Here is a 13,709-nt window from a genome sequence, read left to right on the forward strand (position 1 = left end):
CAAAGAACACACTACAATTCTAATTTCTCCAGAGAAAACAAAAATCTTCCACTTCAGTTCTTTATTTCACAAAGACATAAAGAAATTTAAAGTTCAATTATAATTTATCGGTTGGAAGATAGAAAAAGCAATACCATACTTGTGAATATTTTCACGGAAAATAAAAATTTCTAGTTTAATTTAAAATTTTCTCAACAAAGTGAAGAAAAATTCAAGTTCTCTTCTGAATTTTACCAAAGAACGCACTTCAATTCTAATTTCGCCAGAGAAAACATAAATCTTCCACGTAATTTTTAGGTTCACCAAGAGATAAAGAAATTTAAAGTTCAATTATAATTTTTCGGTGGCAGATAGGAAAAGTTATACTATGATTTTGATTATTTTCTATGAAGGTAAGAAGTTCTAGTTCATTTTTTAATTTTCTCAACGAAGTGAAGAAAAGTTCAAGTTCTCTTCGGAATTTTACCAAAGAACACACTTTAATTCTAATTTCTCCAGAGAAAACAAAAATCTTCCGCTTCAGTTCTTTATTTCACAAAGACATAAAGAAATTTAAAGTTCAATTCTAAATTTTTCAGTGGTAGATAGGAAAAGCAATACCGTACTTGTGAAATATTTTCACGGAAGATAAAAAGTTCTAGTTCAATTTAAAATTTTCTCAACGAAGTCAAGGAAAGTTCAAGTTTTCTACTGAATTTAACCAAAGAACACAATACAACTCTAATTTCTCCAGAGAAAATAAAAATCTTCCACATAAGTTCTTTATTTCACAATGACATAAAGAAATTTAAAGTTCAATTCTAAATTTTTCGGTGGCAGATAGAAAAGGTGATACCACACTTGTGAATATTTTCCCGGAAGATAAGAAGTTCTAGTTCAATTTAAAATTTTCTCAACGAAGTGAAGAAAAATTCAAGTTCTCTTCTGAATTTTAACAAAGAACACAATTCAATTCTAAATTCTCCAGATAAAATAAAAATCTTCCAATTCATTTCTTTATTTCACAAAGACATAAAGAAATTTAAAGTTCAATTATAAATTTTTCGGTGGCTGATAGAAAAAGTAATACCATACTTGTGAATATTTGCCCGGAAGATAAAAAGTTCTAGTTCAATTTAAAATTTTCTCAATGAAGTGAAGAAAAGTTCAAGTTCTCCTCTGAACTCTAGCAAAGAACACACTTCAATTCTAATTTCCCCAGAGAAAACAAAATCTTCCACTTAAGTACTTTATTTCACACTGGCATAAAGAAATTTAAAGTTCAATTCTAAATTTTTAGGTGAGAGATAGAAAAATTAATATCATAATCGTGAATATTTTCACAGAAGATAAATACCATACAGGTGAATATTTTCCCGGAAGATAAAAAGTTCTAGTTCAATTTTAAATTTGCTCAACGAAGTCAAGGAAAGTTCAAGTTCTCTACTGAATTTTACCAAAAAACACGCTTCAATTCTAAGTTCCCCAGTGAAAACAAAACTATTCCACTTAAGTTATTTATTTCACAAAGACATAAAGAAATTTAAAGTTAAATTCTAATTTTTCGGTGGAAGATAGAAAAAGTAATACCATACTTGTGAATATTTTCACATAAGATAAATACCCTACATATAAATATTTCCCCGGAAGATAAAAAGTTCTAGTTCAATTTTAAATTTTCACAACGAAGTGAAGAAAAGCTCAAGTTCTCTTCTGAATTTTCTTAAAGAAGTGAAAAAAGTTTGCCCAATTCTGAATTTTACCAATGAAAATTAAAAAGCACCCACTTCAGTTCTTAATTTCTCAAACTAGGTTAAGTTAGGTTAGGTTAGCCCACGTACGCGTCACTTAGGTTAGCTTAGGATAGGTGAGAGACTGGCAAAAAGTTAGGTTTATGATTAGGTTAGTTTAGGTTAGATTAATTTAGGTTAGATTAAGTGAGGTTAGGTTAAGTTAGGTTAGGCTAGGTTAGCCTACGTACGTGCGCGTACGTAGGCTAACCTATCCTAACCTAACTTAACCTAACCTAACTTAATCTAAGCTAACAGTTTCACATTTGAGCCAGAGAAATAAATTCGTTTGAAAATAAAAAATGTACTTACATGGTAAATTGAAGTTGCCAAGGCTTCAAGTTCATCAAATTTATCCATTGTTGTTTACACAGCGTCAAAATACTTTCTGATAATTGAATCACATTGCACACCCGTTATATACGAAATCTCAAGGGTGAATTGTTATGTAACGGGGAAAATCATATGTAAGCACGACTCTGATTGGCTGAGAAGGAGGATGTATCCGACTCGCTGATTGGCTGAGAAGGAAACACGTGATCTAACTGTTTCCGGGAAAGTCATAACATTTGGCTCGAACAACAACATCAAATACTATTTCTGGATCATCCATGACATTCACGAAGGATTACGCAATCAATTTATCGGAAATTCACTTCCCCCTCGAGTCCTAGATCAATAAAATTGTCCCCGTTAGAATTCAATTCGCAAGTGCAACCTTCGCTCCGGAGTTATTACACATAGAAACAACAAATAAATCGACCTTGGAAAAAGAGGTCATTGACCCCATTAACCACGTGTTCCCCCTAATGACTCTATGCCCATATATGGTGTTCGCGTGGGAGTTTAAAAAAAAGTGTCCGGATCGGGATTCGAAGGGGTATTGTCCTCGTGGGAGCTCATGAGGCCTCTCTACTGACGACACTGGGCCATGTCAGAGGCAACCTTAATTTTGTATGGATATAAATTTTTTAGTTAGTTCGTCAAAAACACAGCATAAATATCATACAGTAAAGACAATTTGTTTCAGAAATGGGATGCACCACAGCGGGAAGTGAAGTTTTATTTCGCGTAAATCATAATAGATTTAGTTGCTGTTTGGTATACATTCAGGTTAAAATGACATTTTTTAAAAGAAAGCTATGAGATTATAATTAGTGAATAATGGCAGCCGGAAAATGGATTGTTGTTGGCTGCAAAGGCAACGAAAAAAAAATCGCTATTTGGTAGGAGGATTTTTTTTAAAGGGGGGGGGGGAGTATCTATTATATTTCTTTATTATAGCTTAGTTCTAAGTTTACTAATTGAGTCATGTGTTGATTTTAAAATTAAGTTTTTTAAAGCATGTATTTTCATAAATATATGTAGTCAATAAATATACAAGTATCTGACTTATCTATTTATTACTAGGTGGCATGATTTAATAAATTTACACATATTTGTTATTCGTCTAAAGAAAGCATTCACTTTACTTCCCTTCCCCCTTAGGAAAGAAGGAGTTTAGAAGTTTCCCTTTCCGAATTTATATTCGTATCAAGGAAACAAAAGTTCTCCCTTGCGGCTTTATTATCATTTTTCTTCATTGAAGCTTAGTTGTAAGTTCTGTCATTGCGCACGAGCGAAGGTGGAGTCATGAAGAAATCGGCTATGTTGCTGTGTCCCAAATATCTTTAATGGAGAAGATAGGTATTTTGTTCACTGTATGATATATATGCTGTATTCAAGAGTTTGTGGAAAGTTTGTAAACAGCTCGTGGAGATTTAGTCTAAAGTGTTGATTGATATTTTGGTCAATAAAAGCCCGGTGTTGGTTATTCCCTTTACCCAAAAAATGGGAATGAATTTAGATACTCCTATTTGTAAATTTAATAGTTGCTTGCTGAGCCGTCAATTCAGAACTTTAACCTTCATATATTTTTTAATTTTCTTGATTATTTGGTTTCGTTTTCCTGACGACATTTATTTCTGTTCAATTTAAAAGTACTAGTCGGCTCAGCATGGTTGTAGTTTTAGCTGTAAACAATTTAAGAACGAACCTTGGCCCATAGTAACCAACAATTGAAAAACAATTGAAAAAAAAACTAGCTAATCAGAAAATAACTTTATTTGTAGCAGATTCAGGAATTACTTTCTAAAGAGAAACAAAAGCTCAGTCTTAAGCATTATAGTGGTCGTTTAGCAGTATTAGGTCAAATCTCTCGAGTGAAAAAAGCTCATGTCTATGCAAGCCTATTTAGGCTAGAGAGTCGTTTTTCTTTGGTAATGAGGTCACTCGTGCTGGCACAAAGAACAGCCTCTTGCACAAACTTGTTCGTGAAGTGTGCCCCTGATGAGGATGTCAGTCGTCTGGACGTATGGCGCAGTCTTTTCCACAAAGAATTTTAGACAAAAATAGTACATAGTGACTCCGAAAATTGTTTACATAATATATTGTTTTTTTGTTATGCGGATGAACGATGACAGATTGCCAAAGATTGTTCTTTTCGGCCAACCGTCTAGGGCTAAACAGAAAGCAGGTCGTCTTCGTCTGGGGTGGGAGGACGCCATAAAGAAAGATTTGAAGGAAATGGTAACTTCGTGGGTGGGTGTAAAAAGGGAGGCTTTGACTAGACTGGGATGGATTAGGAGCGTGCGTAGCTGTGTTGGCCTAAGGCGGCTTGTTGCCGTGGTGAGTTGTTAGTAGTAGTAGAAGTATTGTTTTTTTTTAATTTTGAAGTTAGTTTGCTGGTATCATTTTAAGAAACTAAAATGTTTCTCTTCCTTGTTTCGTTTTTACTTGTGATGACAAGTGAAAAGATATTATGCTGTTTTTGTATTACCAAATTGGCAATTTTTTCTCATTTTACCTTATTTTCTCTATTTTCTTTTAGGTGTGTTGACCCAAAGGATAAGGCAGTTGCACTTGGACTTGGAACCTTCTTGCTGAGCATATTTGCCTTTATTCCAGGTCCTATTGTATACGGAATTTTAATTGGTGAGAGTAGTTAACTTAAACCAATTAAGATTTTATTTAATTAAATTATTTAATTAGAATATTAAAAAATAATACCTGCATCCCTATCTCTGCCCATACGATTTTTAGCATGATATTTTATTTTTCATTTTTCCTAAATTATCAAGAGATAGTTTTAAATGTTCGAAATCTTTGAAATCACGTTCAACGTAATCTCATCCTTTTAAAATGGAATATCCTCCTATGAATGACCAATGGATGTCGATTAAATTTGGAAACATTATGTAATTCTTGCTTCTTAAACATCAGAAACCGAAAAACTTTGTTTTCTTAATACCACCTCAGAAACAACTCAAATTATGTAAAAATTGATTTTCAATAAGATTTTGATTGAATAGAACTGAAATAAATTGTAAGCAGTGCTTATAAAAATTGTTCTTGATATAAAACTGTCAAAAACAGTAGATAAAATTAAAAGTTTCTCATAACGGAACAAAAAAAAACATAAATGGGGTAGAGTTTCCGCCTTAGATTTGCAATTCATCTCATTAATTTTACGATTTGCAGCATGAAATAAATTAATATAAAGTGTGATAGTTATGTCACTTTAATATTCACGTAAAAACTTATTTTTAGGATATATCTGATGCAGAATGTTTTTTATTTCCTTTGTTGATGTGCTTGACGGTTATTTAACCTACTAGATATATCCATCCATTCATTTTCTGTATCGAACTTTGAACATGTGTAATGTGTTTTTTACAACACAACATTTACGTAACAAATCTCTAACATTAGTACCATTAAATTTAGGAATCCAACATAACCAACAAAGTCATTGCTATGTTAGAAAAATTATAGTGATTTAATTTCCAAGACTAATTTAGATGTCATTTATCAGAAAAAAAACATCTGCTATTTTTTTGTTTTAACTATACTGTGCACTTTTAACATCTATTGTTTATCCATGGTAAACAGCATTTGTTTTGAATAATTTAGACAACATTAAATAGTAATATTAATTGTAATAGGGATTTTACTCAATTGCTGCAAATACACTATTATTTATCTCAATTGTGCATAGTGTATTATCAAAACCAAACATTGTAAACTTGGCCGTAATCATCCTTTTAGATTTGGAGCTCAAATTCCTGATACTATGAGAGAAAATAAATTGACAATTCACAAAAATATCCGCCACTAGAAGGCCAAGTTAAGCGTGCACAGTGGCAACGAATTAGGTTACATAATCCAAAGACAAAAACACAACAAAAAAAAACATCAAAGACAAAAAACAACAGCTATATAGATAACAGTCAGAAGAAACCTGCTCTCACCTGCATCGTGACTGAGGACCTAGGAATTAAATAATGAAATCGATTCAGAGCCCCTAATGCCATCCAGGAGTAGAGTAGAATAGAGAAGTAAACTGACGGGACGTAACACAAGGTCAAATCTCCCTTATTTATTTTTTTATTTACTATCTTGTCCGCATTCCTGGTATGATATAAATGATAAAAAAATATATATAACATCTAAATATGTTGATAAAACATGATTCAAACATTAGTATACAAGTGATAGTAAATGGGGAACCCGTAACTAACCTATATAATATTTAAAATGTCTATAAAAACCGATGTATCACTGAAATTAGTACCGTCTGCTAAAAGACAAATTTTACTATTTTGAATTCTCTGGATTCCTCTATAATTCGGATAAAACTACTTTCCGAAAGTGCATATCCGTATCAGTTTAAGGATGGATAATCCGACCATAAATAATCTTTAATACACTAACAGGGAAAAAATTACGAAACACCTAAGCCAACTTAGGCCTCTTGCTGCCATAGACAATATGATATCACTATGCTTTTTCAGATTTAGATTACAATCAACAACAAAACCCCAAGTAATTCTTGGTAAAAAAATCTTAATCAATATTAGTACCACCAAATGAAACATTACTCGAAGAATGTATCGCCACTACGGCTATAAATCATATATTTAGTCTTATTCACATAAACACCTAAGAAACTAAGGACATCTAGGAACTAGGAAACTAGGAAGTAGGACATCATTTGTGCGATGAATGGGATCTTGACAGTTCGCCTCCGCGATTGTTATTGGTGGGTAATCTGCAAATGTTGTAAAACTCAAGTGCCAGGGTGATAAAGTCTTAACGCATTAACACACACTAGAAATAAAAGTGATCCCAAAACAGATCCTTGAGGGACTCCACAGTTTACTTAGAATGGAACACTTGTGGTGTCATTAATTGCAACCCACATTTATCTTCGTTGCAGATTGATTAGAACTACTGAAGAAAATCATTCCGAATACCCAAATCACTAAGTTTACGTTGTCAAAATCCTTTCTAAATATTAAAAAATTTAATTAAAGTTTGTTAAATAATCTTTTCACTTTCAAATGCCCTATTACATATGTCAACCAAACGATATATTGCATGGCATTTCCAGAGGTATTTTATAAATCTAAACTGAATATGTAATGGCAAGTCCAATGACGTAAGATGTCAAAATAGTCACTTATGCATAAGATTCTCAAAAGTTTTCGAAAATAATAGTATATTTAATACTTGTCTCCAATTCTTCACCTATTGCTTATTCCAGCTAAATGTAGTGGTATGACTATTGCCTCTTTTAAAGTATCTGGAAATTGGCTCCTCTTAATTGAAATAATAATCAAAATAAAACACATGACAATAAAAAGCAGGCTACAGCTTTAAAAAGTTTAAGATTTTTGCCAGCTATGCCAGCAGAGTTCAACTTAATTCTCTTAAAAACATATTCTTGCTCCAGTATAGTACAAGGATCAATAACCATTGCGTTTCGATGTACACTTTCATCAATGAATCTTTCAATCACATTCACATTATTAGACTGAGCAATGTCCTTTTCAATAAAAGACCCAATATTTTAAAAATATTTGCTAAATTCACCAGCAATATCCTTCTGTTCATTAACTTAAATTACATCAATTTTACTATTTTTGCGTTCACCCTTCAATATACCATTAATGATTTAACAGGTACCTTTTAAATTACTAGAATTTTCACTAAACTTTCGAGAATAATAATTTCAGATCTTCGCAGAGAATTCGCTGTTTTCTTCGTTTGCTTGAACTTTTCCAGGTTTTCTTGTGTATTAGATTCGAGATACAAGCCATAAACCTTGATTCTTTCTTCAATCCGTTCTATATCCGTTCAATCCGTTCTAGTCTATGGTATTCTAGACTCTCTTCTCCATAATTTTTATCTGGCAAAATGAATCATAAACTGGTAATATATTTAAAATTTATTCAAAGCGACTGAAGTGTCTTTGTTTCTTCTAAGACAATATCCCATTACCTAAAATTATAGTGTTTTGAAATCGTCTACAATTAACAAAACTATACCAACAGTCTTTTTTTTATAGATAATGCTTGCCTCCTGTGGCACAAAGATGAATGTGGAAAGCCAGGTCATTGCTGGGTCTATGACCCAGTTAATTTTAGATTTATTCTTCATTCTGTTACAGCTGGTGAGTCCTATTTATAAACACTTCCGTTGTAGCCTATTTCTCACTGATAGTATTTATTGGTAATATTTATTTGTAATGTTCACTGGTAATATTTATTCGTAGTATCAACTGGTAACATACACTAGTAATATTTCGTATCAAAAGTAATTGTTCCAGAAAATTACATGGCATTCATTTGCAAGACGATACGCTGGTTTTTATAAGTGACATGTCACCAGGCTTACCACAACTCCTGATGAGTCTTAGTTGTGTTATAACGCATCATGATTTAGAACCTGTGACCGACAGCCGTGAGGACAAGCTGAAGAACATTGACATCACAGCAAATTTACTTAGTTCCTATCATCATAGGCTTGCACGGTGCCTTATGAAATTACCGTGTTGGGATCAGGTGGAAGTGTCTATATTTTTCTTTACTTTTAATTTTTGCTTCACTTTTTCTTTTTATTTACTTTAGTCTTTATTGTGGTTTTTCATTGGTTTTCATCTTTTTCTCACGGTAGTTTGATTCTCTACCAATACTACATTCTGCAATCTTAGCTAAAATGGGTTTAGTACAATATAAGAAATAGGAGAAACGATATTAAAAATAGCTATTAAAGAAGATTCAGAAATATAAACAGGGTCAGATCGCCTGAAATAAATCAATATATAAAGACTTAGCTTAAGGCAGAATATTCAGAAAAATTAATTTAAAATAGCAAAGAAACTGGATTTTAGGCCAGCGAAATTCATTTGTGAGATGACTAAGAGATGTTCTGTGGATAAAGGATGAAAGATTGCAACCGTCTAGGGCCAAAAAAAGCAGCTTGCTCCCAAATCTGGTGGGAGGATGTCGCAAGGAAAACTTTAAGTGTATTAGATGGTTCTCCGGATGGTGTAAAAAGCCAGGCTTTGAATAGATTGGGATGGAGGAGAAGCGTGCGCAGCTGTGTTCTCCTCAGGTGGTTCGGTGCTGCAGTGAATTGTTAGTAGTAGTAGTAGTAGAAATTCATTGAACAAAAATAGACCCCAGATATTTCGTCGACAACGTCCTTGTTAAAGTTAGAGGTCTTATTTAAAATTTTAAAGACTTCTGAGATAATTACCAGAACCTGTTTGCTAAGCTGTTTTCAAAGGGGGTCAGATGGGCAATATATGCTCGACGGCAGTTTGATCCTCTTGATCTTCATAGCCCTGGTGATCATCCCCTTGAGAACAGCTTAGTAAATATTTGCTGGTAGTTGTTTCATATTTTTGAACATCATAAAAATAAACACGATATTTAGGCATAACAGCAATGAACTGTAATTAACAATGCGTCCTTGTCCTAAATAAAAATGATTGAATCCTGACTTTTAAAAAATCAAAAAGATGTAAACCCATAAATAACAAAAAAGTAAATAATTTTTACTTTAAAAGAAGTAATAAGGCGTAGCAAAAATCACTTGAGATTTTACTGCTCAATCTAAAACGTAATGTGCCACTAACTTAATATTCACAATGTTCAACATAAAACCTCAAATCATTACAATAGGCCTTTCAGGAGGATTTGCTATTTACTGTTGTTGCTGCTTAAGTGCGTACAATTATTATTCTTAGTGTAGTTTCATCTGTGACGTTATTATAGGTATTTCTTTTATCCTTATTTTTTTACTTTTAATATTACTATAATTTTTATAAAAATTACTTGGCTATGTTATATAATTACATAATTATAGTTATGAACTCAATTAAAGCAAAAATATAACCACTGGGGGAAAGCTGGGAAAAAAAGTTTTTTTGTCATCTAGGATAAACATGCGAAATTACAAATGGTTTAAATGAATCTCAACAGCTAAGGCAAAGGGCATGGAAAATTATATGAGGTAATGATGCACAAAAATGAATAGCAATGTGATTTGCGGCTAGAACACATGTGAAAACCAGCATCAAAACGACTCCCAAATGAAAATAACGGACAAAGAAATCTACGGTTAGAAGTCTAGTGACAGGAATAATCAAATCAAATTGACTCGTAAACAGGATCATCTCTTTGAAGAGGAGCAAGAGTGAGAATCACGACAAGTCCCAGTAGAGAACAAATACAATAAAATGAACGATTTTTTTATTCAAATTTCTTAATTCAAATGTAATTTCTGATTTGACACCTCATGAGTTAAATGTAACAATAACACGGTGATTATGCTAATTCGAAATTTTATAATCAAATATGCATAATCCTGTCTCATTTTGAGTGCCGGGGCTAAAGAATTACTCTATAACTATGTTATTGCGTAATTTAGATATTTCAGAAATTACAGCGGAATAAAGAGTGTGGTATTTTGCCGCCTGTAAAGAATAGACAGGGAGAAGGAATTGAATTCACGTTGGAATATACAATGCTAAATTTAATTATTTGACAGTGCATAGGCATTGGAACATTCCTGGTTGTCACTGAATAATATAACAACGCAATTAAAGCAAAAATATAACGACTTGGGAAACGCTGGTAAAGAAGTGTTTTAGATATCTATGACATCACGCGAGATTAGGCATGATTGAGAATGAGCCCGAATAGCTAAACCAAAAGGCATGGGAAATGTCTGAAGTAATGATACAGGAAAATGAAGTGGAACAAGATCTGCGGCTAGAAAACATGCAACAAAAAGAATCACAGTGGATATCGAATGAAAAAAATAGACAAAGAAGTTTTTGTTTACAAGATAAGCAACAGGAATGGTCACATTGAATCCTTAACGAAATCAGCGGTTAAAAGAGGAGTAACAGTGAGAATCACAACAAGTCTTAAGAGAGGACAAATCATATAAAACGGATGATTCTTTGACATTACCAGGAAGAAGGAACTGAATTCACGCCAGAAATTCTTAATTCAATTGAAATTGCTGATTTGACAATTCATGGCTTAAAACTAAAAAATAACGCGATGATTACAAAATTGCATAATTAGAGAACCAATTATATACAAGCCAGCCGTGTGCCAAGTGCTGGGGTCCAGACGAAGCCCAGGCTCCCGGTAAAATATATTACATACATATAATTAAAATTGCACTATTCCATCATTTCTTTTGTTGTTTTTTTATAATAAAATGTTTGTAATATCTTGTATCGATATTATCTGTAGATTATCTTTGACTGTTTTTACTGGGAATTATTAATTATGTATATCTTCATGGTTCAAGTGCAGGGTTCCAGCCCCAGAGGTCTCCCATCCCCCCCCCAAAGAGATGGAAAAAAGCCTTCCAACACTCCACCTGTCACAACTTCTCCGCCTAGCTAAAGATAGATCCTCACACAGACACCACATCAGTCACATGGTAAATTTGACTCCAAAACGACCTTCAAGGATCGACAGGACTTAGGTCAAGTAAGTCAAACCAAAGTAGAACTACAGAGACGGAAGCTCAAAACAAGACCAAGAGAACAATAAAAACAAAACTGCACTAATATGAAATTAGTAACTGGCCAAAATACAATATAATACTGTACCTAATTTAAGATTATATTTTTATCACCAATTATTATCAATTACCTTTGCCTAGTGTAAATTACCAGGAGAACAGAGCACCTACGCTACATGGTCCTAATAGTCCGCATGCAGAGAGTTTCAATCATTACGAATCAATAAACAAACATGAAGCATAGATCAAACATATAAAATCAAGAATAACTATTCATTAAGTAAATATTAAGATTATTTTAAGCAGTAAGAGGGTAAAAAATTTCCCGATAAAATCTTCATAAGAAAACTAGCAATAGGAAAGAAGATTCGACAGAATCGCATGTATTCAAGAAATACACGGTGATATCTTAAAGCAGTACTTACCTAGTGGATTATTAGTTATTTATGCGTCTTATTTTTGCATTTATTAAGATTGATTTGTTTTAGTACAAAATTTTCATTCCAGGATTGCTCTTAGTTGGTGTTTTTGCCGATGTGATGGTATGTAGGTATATTAAGGACTTGAACCTGTACAAAGAGCCAGGTGAGAATTCGTCGGAGCCCTCTGCCCCTTTGCCGATTGAAAAGCTCCCAATGTATGACGACGAACTTGAAAATGAAAATAAGTTGGTTCAGTAACGAAATGTTTCAAGCAAAGTAAAAAAAAACTGTGATATTTATTGGAAATAAATATAATTTATAAATAAAAATTAAGAATTTCTTAATGGTGCTGATGGTGCAAATTTCTTAATGGTGCAAAGAATGGTGTTGATAGTTAGAACTAATATTATTTTAAAATGCCATTTAAGGTCAGTCGCTGTAACTCTGGTAGGGCATCTTGCTGCACCCGCAACAAAGCGTGGTTTTGGGGGATTTTTATGAAATTTTGCCGTCCTGTATAAAAAAGGAAAATTTTTATCATTAATATTGATATTAATTGTTTTTAAAGTGTATCTTCTATCCCAGTCAAAAACTATTAACATTTTAAACCCTTTAAATGTATTCGTTGTACTTAGCTCCTTTGCTAAAACATCACAATATAGCTTCTGACAAATTACTGCAAAATCATTATTCGCTTTATCAATCGGTAGAATTACAAAACCCTTCTTTATATTCGCAATCGCCTTTTTTATCTTAGCATTATAGAAAATTACCTCATTATTACGATTATTTGTCATATTATATATCTTATTTCTAACCCTATTAATAATTAAATTTTTCCAATTCTGAAAACTATTTTCACTAATTTTCTCTTTTGTGCACCACTTACCAATAAATAAATCTAAATCATTATTTAACCAACTAATCAAATTCGAGGGTTTTAGATGATTTGAAAGACGGAATTTAACCCCCCTTTTCATTATACTCAGTATATCCATTTGTTTTATTATCGCTAAATCACCTGTTATAATATGTTCGTAAGCTGGATTTACAAATGATAAAAATAGCTCACATTTACAAACAGGTTTCCAATTACTATCCATATCAATATTCTTAAGTATTAAATTATAATTAAAAATCATTTGTCCTATTGTTTTTGAGAACTTATATGTTATAATCGGATTATTTTTATAATTTAGATTACTAGGAAGGGCCTGTTTCACTTCACGCTGGTTTAAAATTCCAGGTAAATGTATATCCTCTATTTGTTTACTTCTAAAATTTATAGATAAATATAAATTCTTCTCCTTATTAACAGTTTTACCATACTTCTTATCCTTTGAAATATATTTAGTTCTAGCTAAAATACATACTGTATCATAAATTAGTTTAATTTTTGAGTTACATGGTGTTTTATTATTTATATTCCAAAATAATTTATTAAATTATTTTTATTAAATTATTTACTATTACTTACCAACTCACACCTTGTATATTAATCTCCCAACATCTGGTAAGTTTAGAAACTCAGAACCCTTTTATGAAAACATGTTTTTGCTCGAGCACCAACCCTTTAGGCGGCCTTTGTATCTCCGTTACGTAAATTTGTCAGTAAAACTTCAGATAATATCCACTAACCTTATTA

The 13,709-nt window shown here is 32.4% G+C and overlaps 1 protein-coding gene across 1 annotated transcript in view; it reads left to right on the forward strand.

Annotated features, from left to right (window-relative positions):
- The window catches only part of LOC148948303 (solute carrier organic anion transporter family member 74D-like), a 93,642-nt gene extending 81,224 nt beyond the window's left edge, over positions 1-12,418 (forward strand). The window contains 3 exon segments of the mRNA XM_089094284.1: positions 4,639-4,742; positions 8,158-8,262; positions 12,150-12,418. Of these exon segments, the coding sequence (XP_088950410.1) occupies positions 4,639-4,742; positions 8,158-8,262; positions 12,150-12,322 (382 nt within the window). The 3' untranslated portion in view covers positions 12,323-12,418.
- The last annotated feature ends 1,291 nt before the right edge of the window (positions 12,419-13,709 follow it).

This window comes from Artemia sp. Qi Xiang Cuo, chromosome 9 (assembly GCF_049724085.1).
Source record: "Artemia sp. Qi Xiang Cuo chromosome 9, ASM4972408v1, whole genome shotgun sequence".
Classification (NCBI taxonomy): Eukaryota; Metazoa; Arthropoda; class Branchiopoda; order Anostraca; family Artemiidae; genus Artemia; species Artemia sp. Qi Xiang Cuo.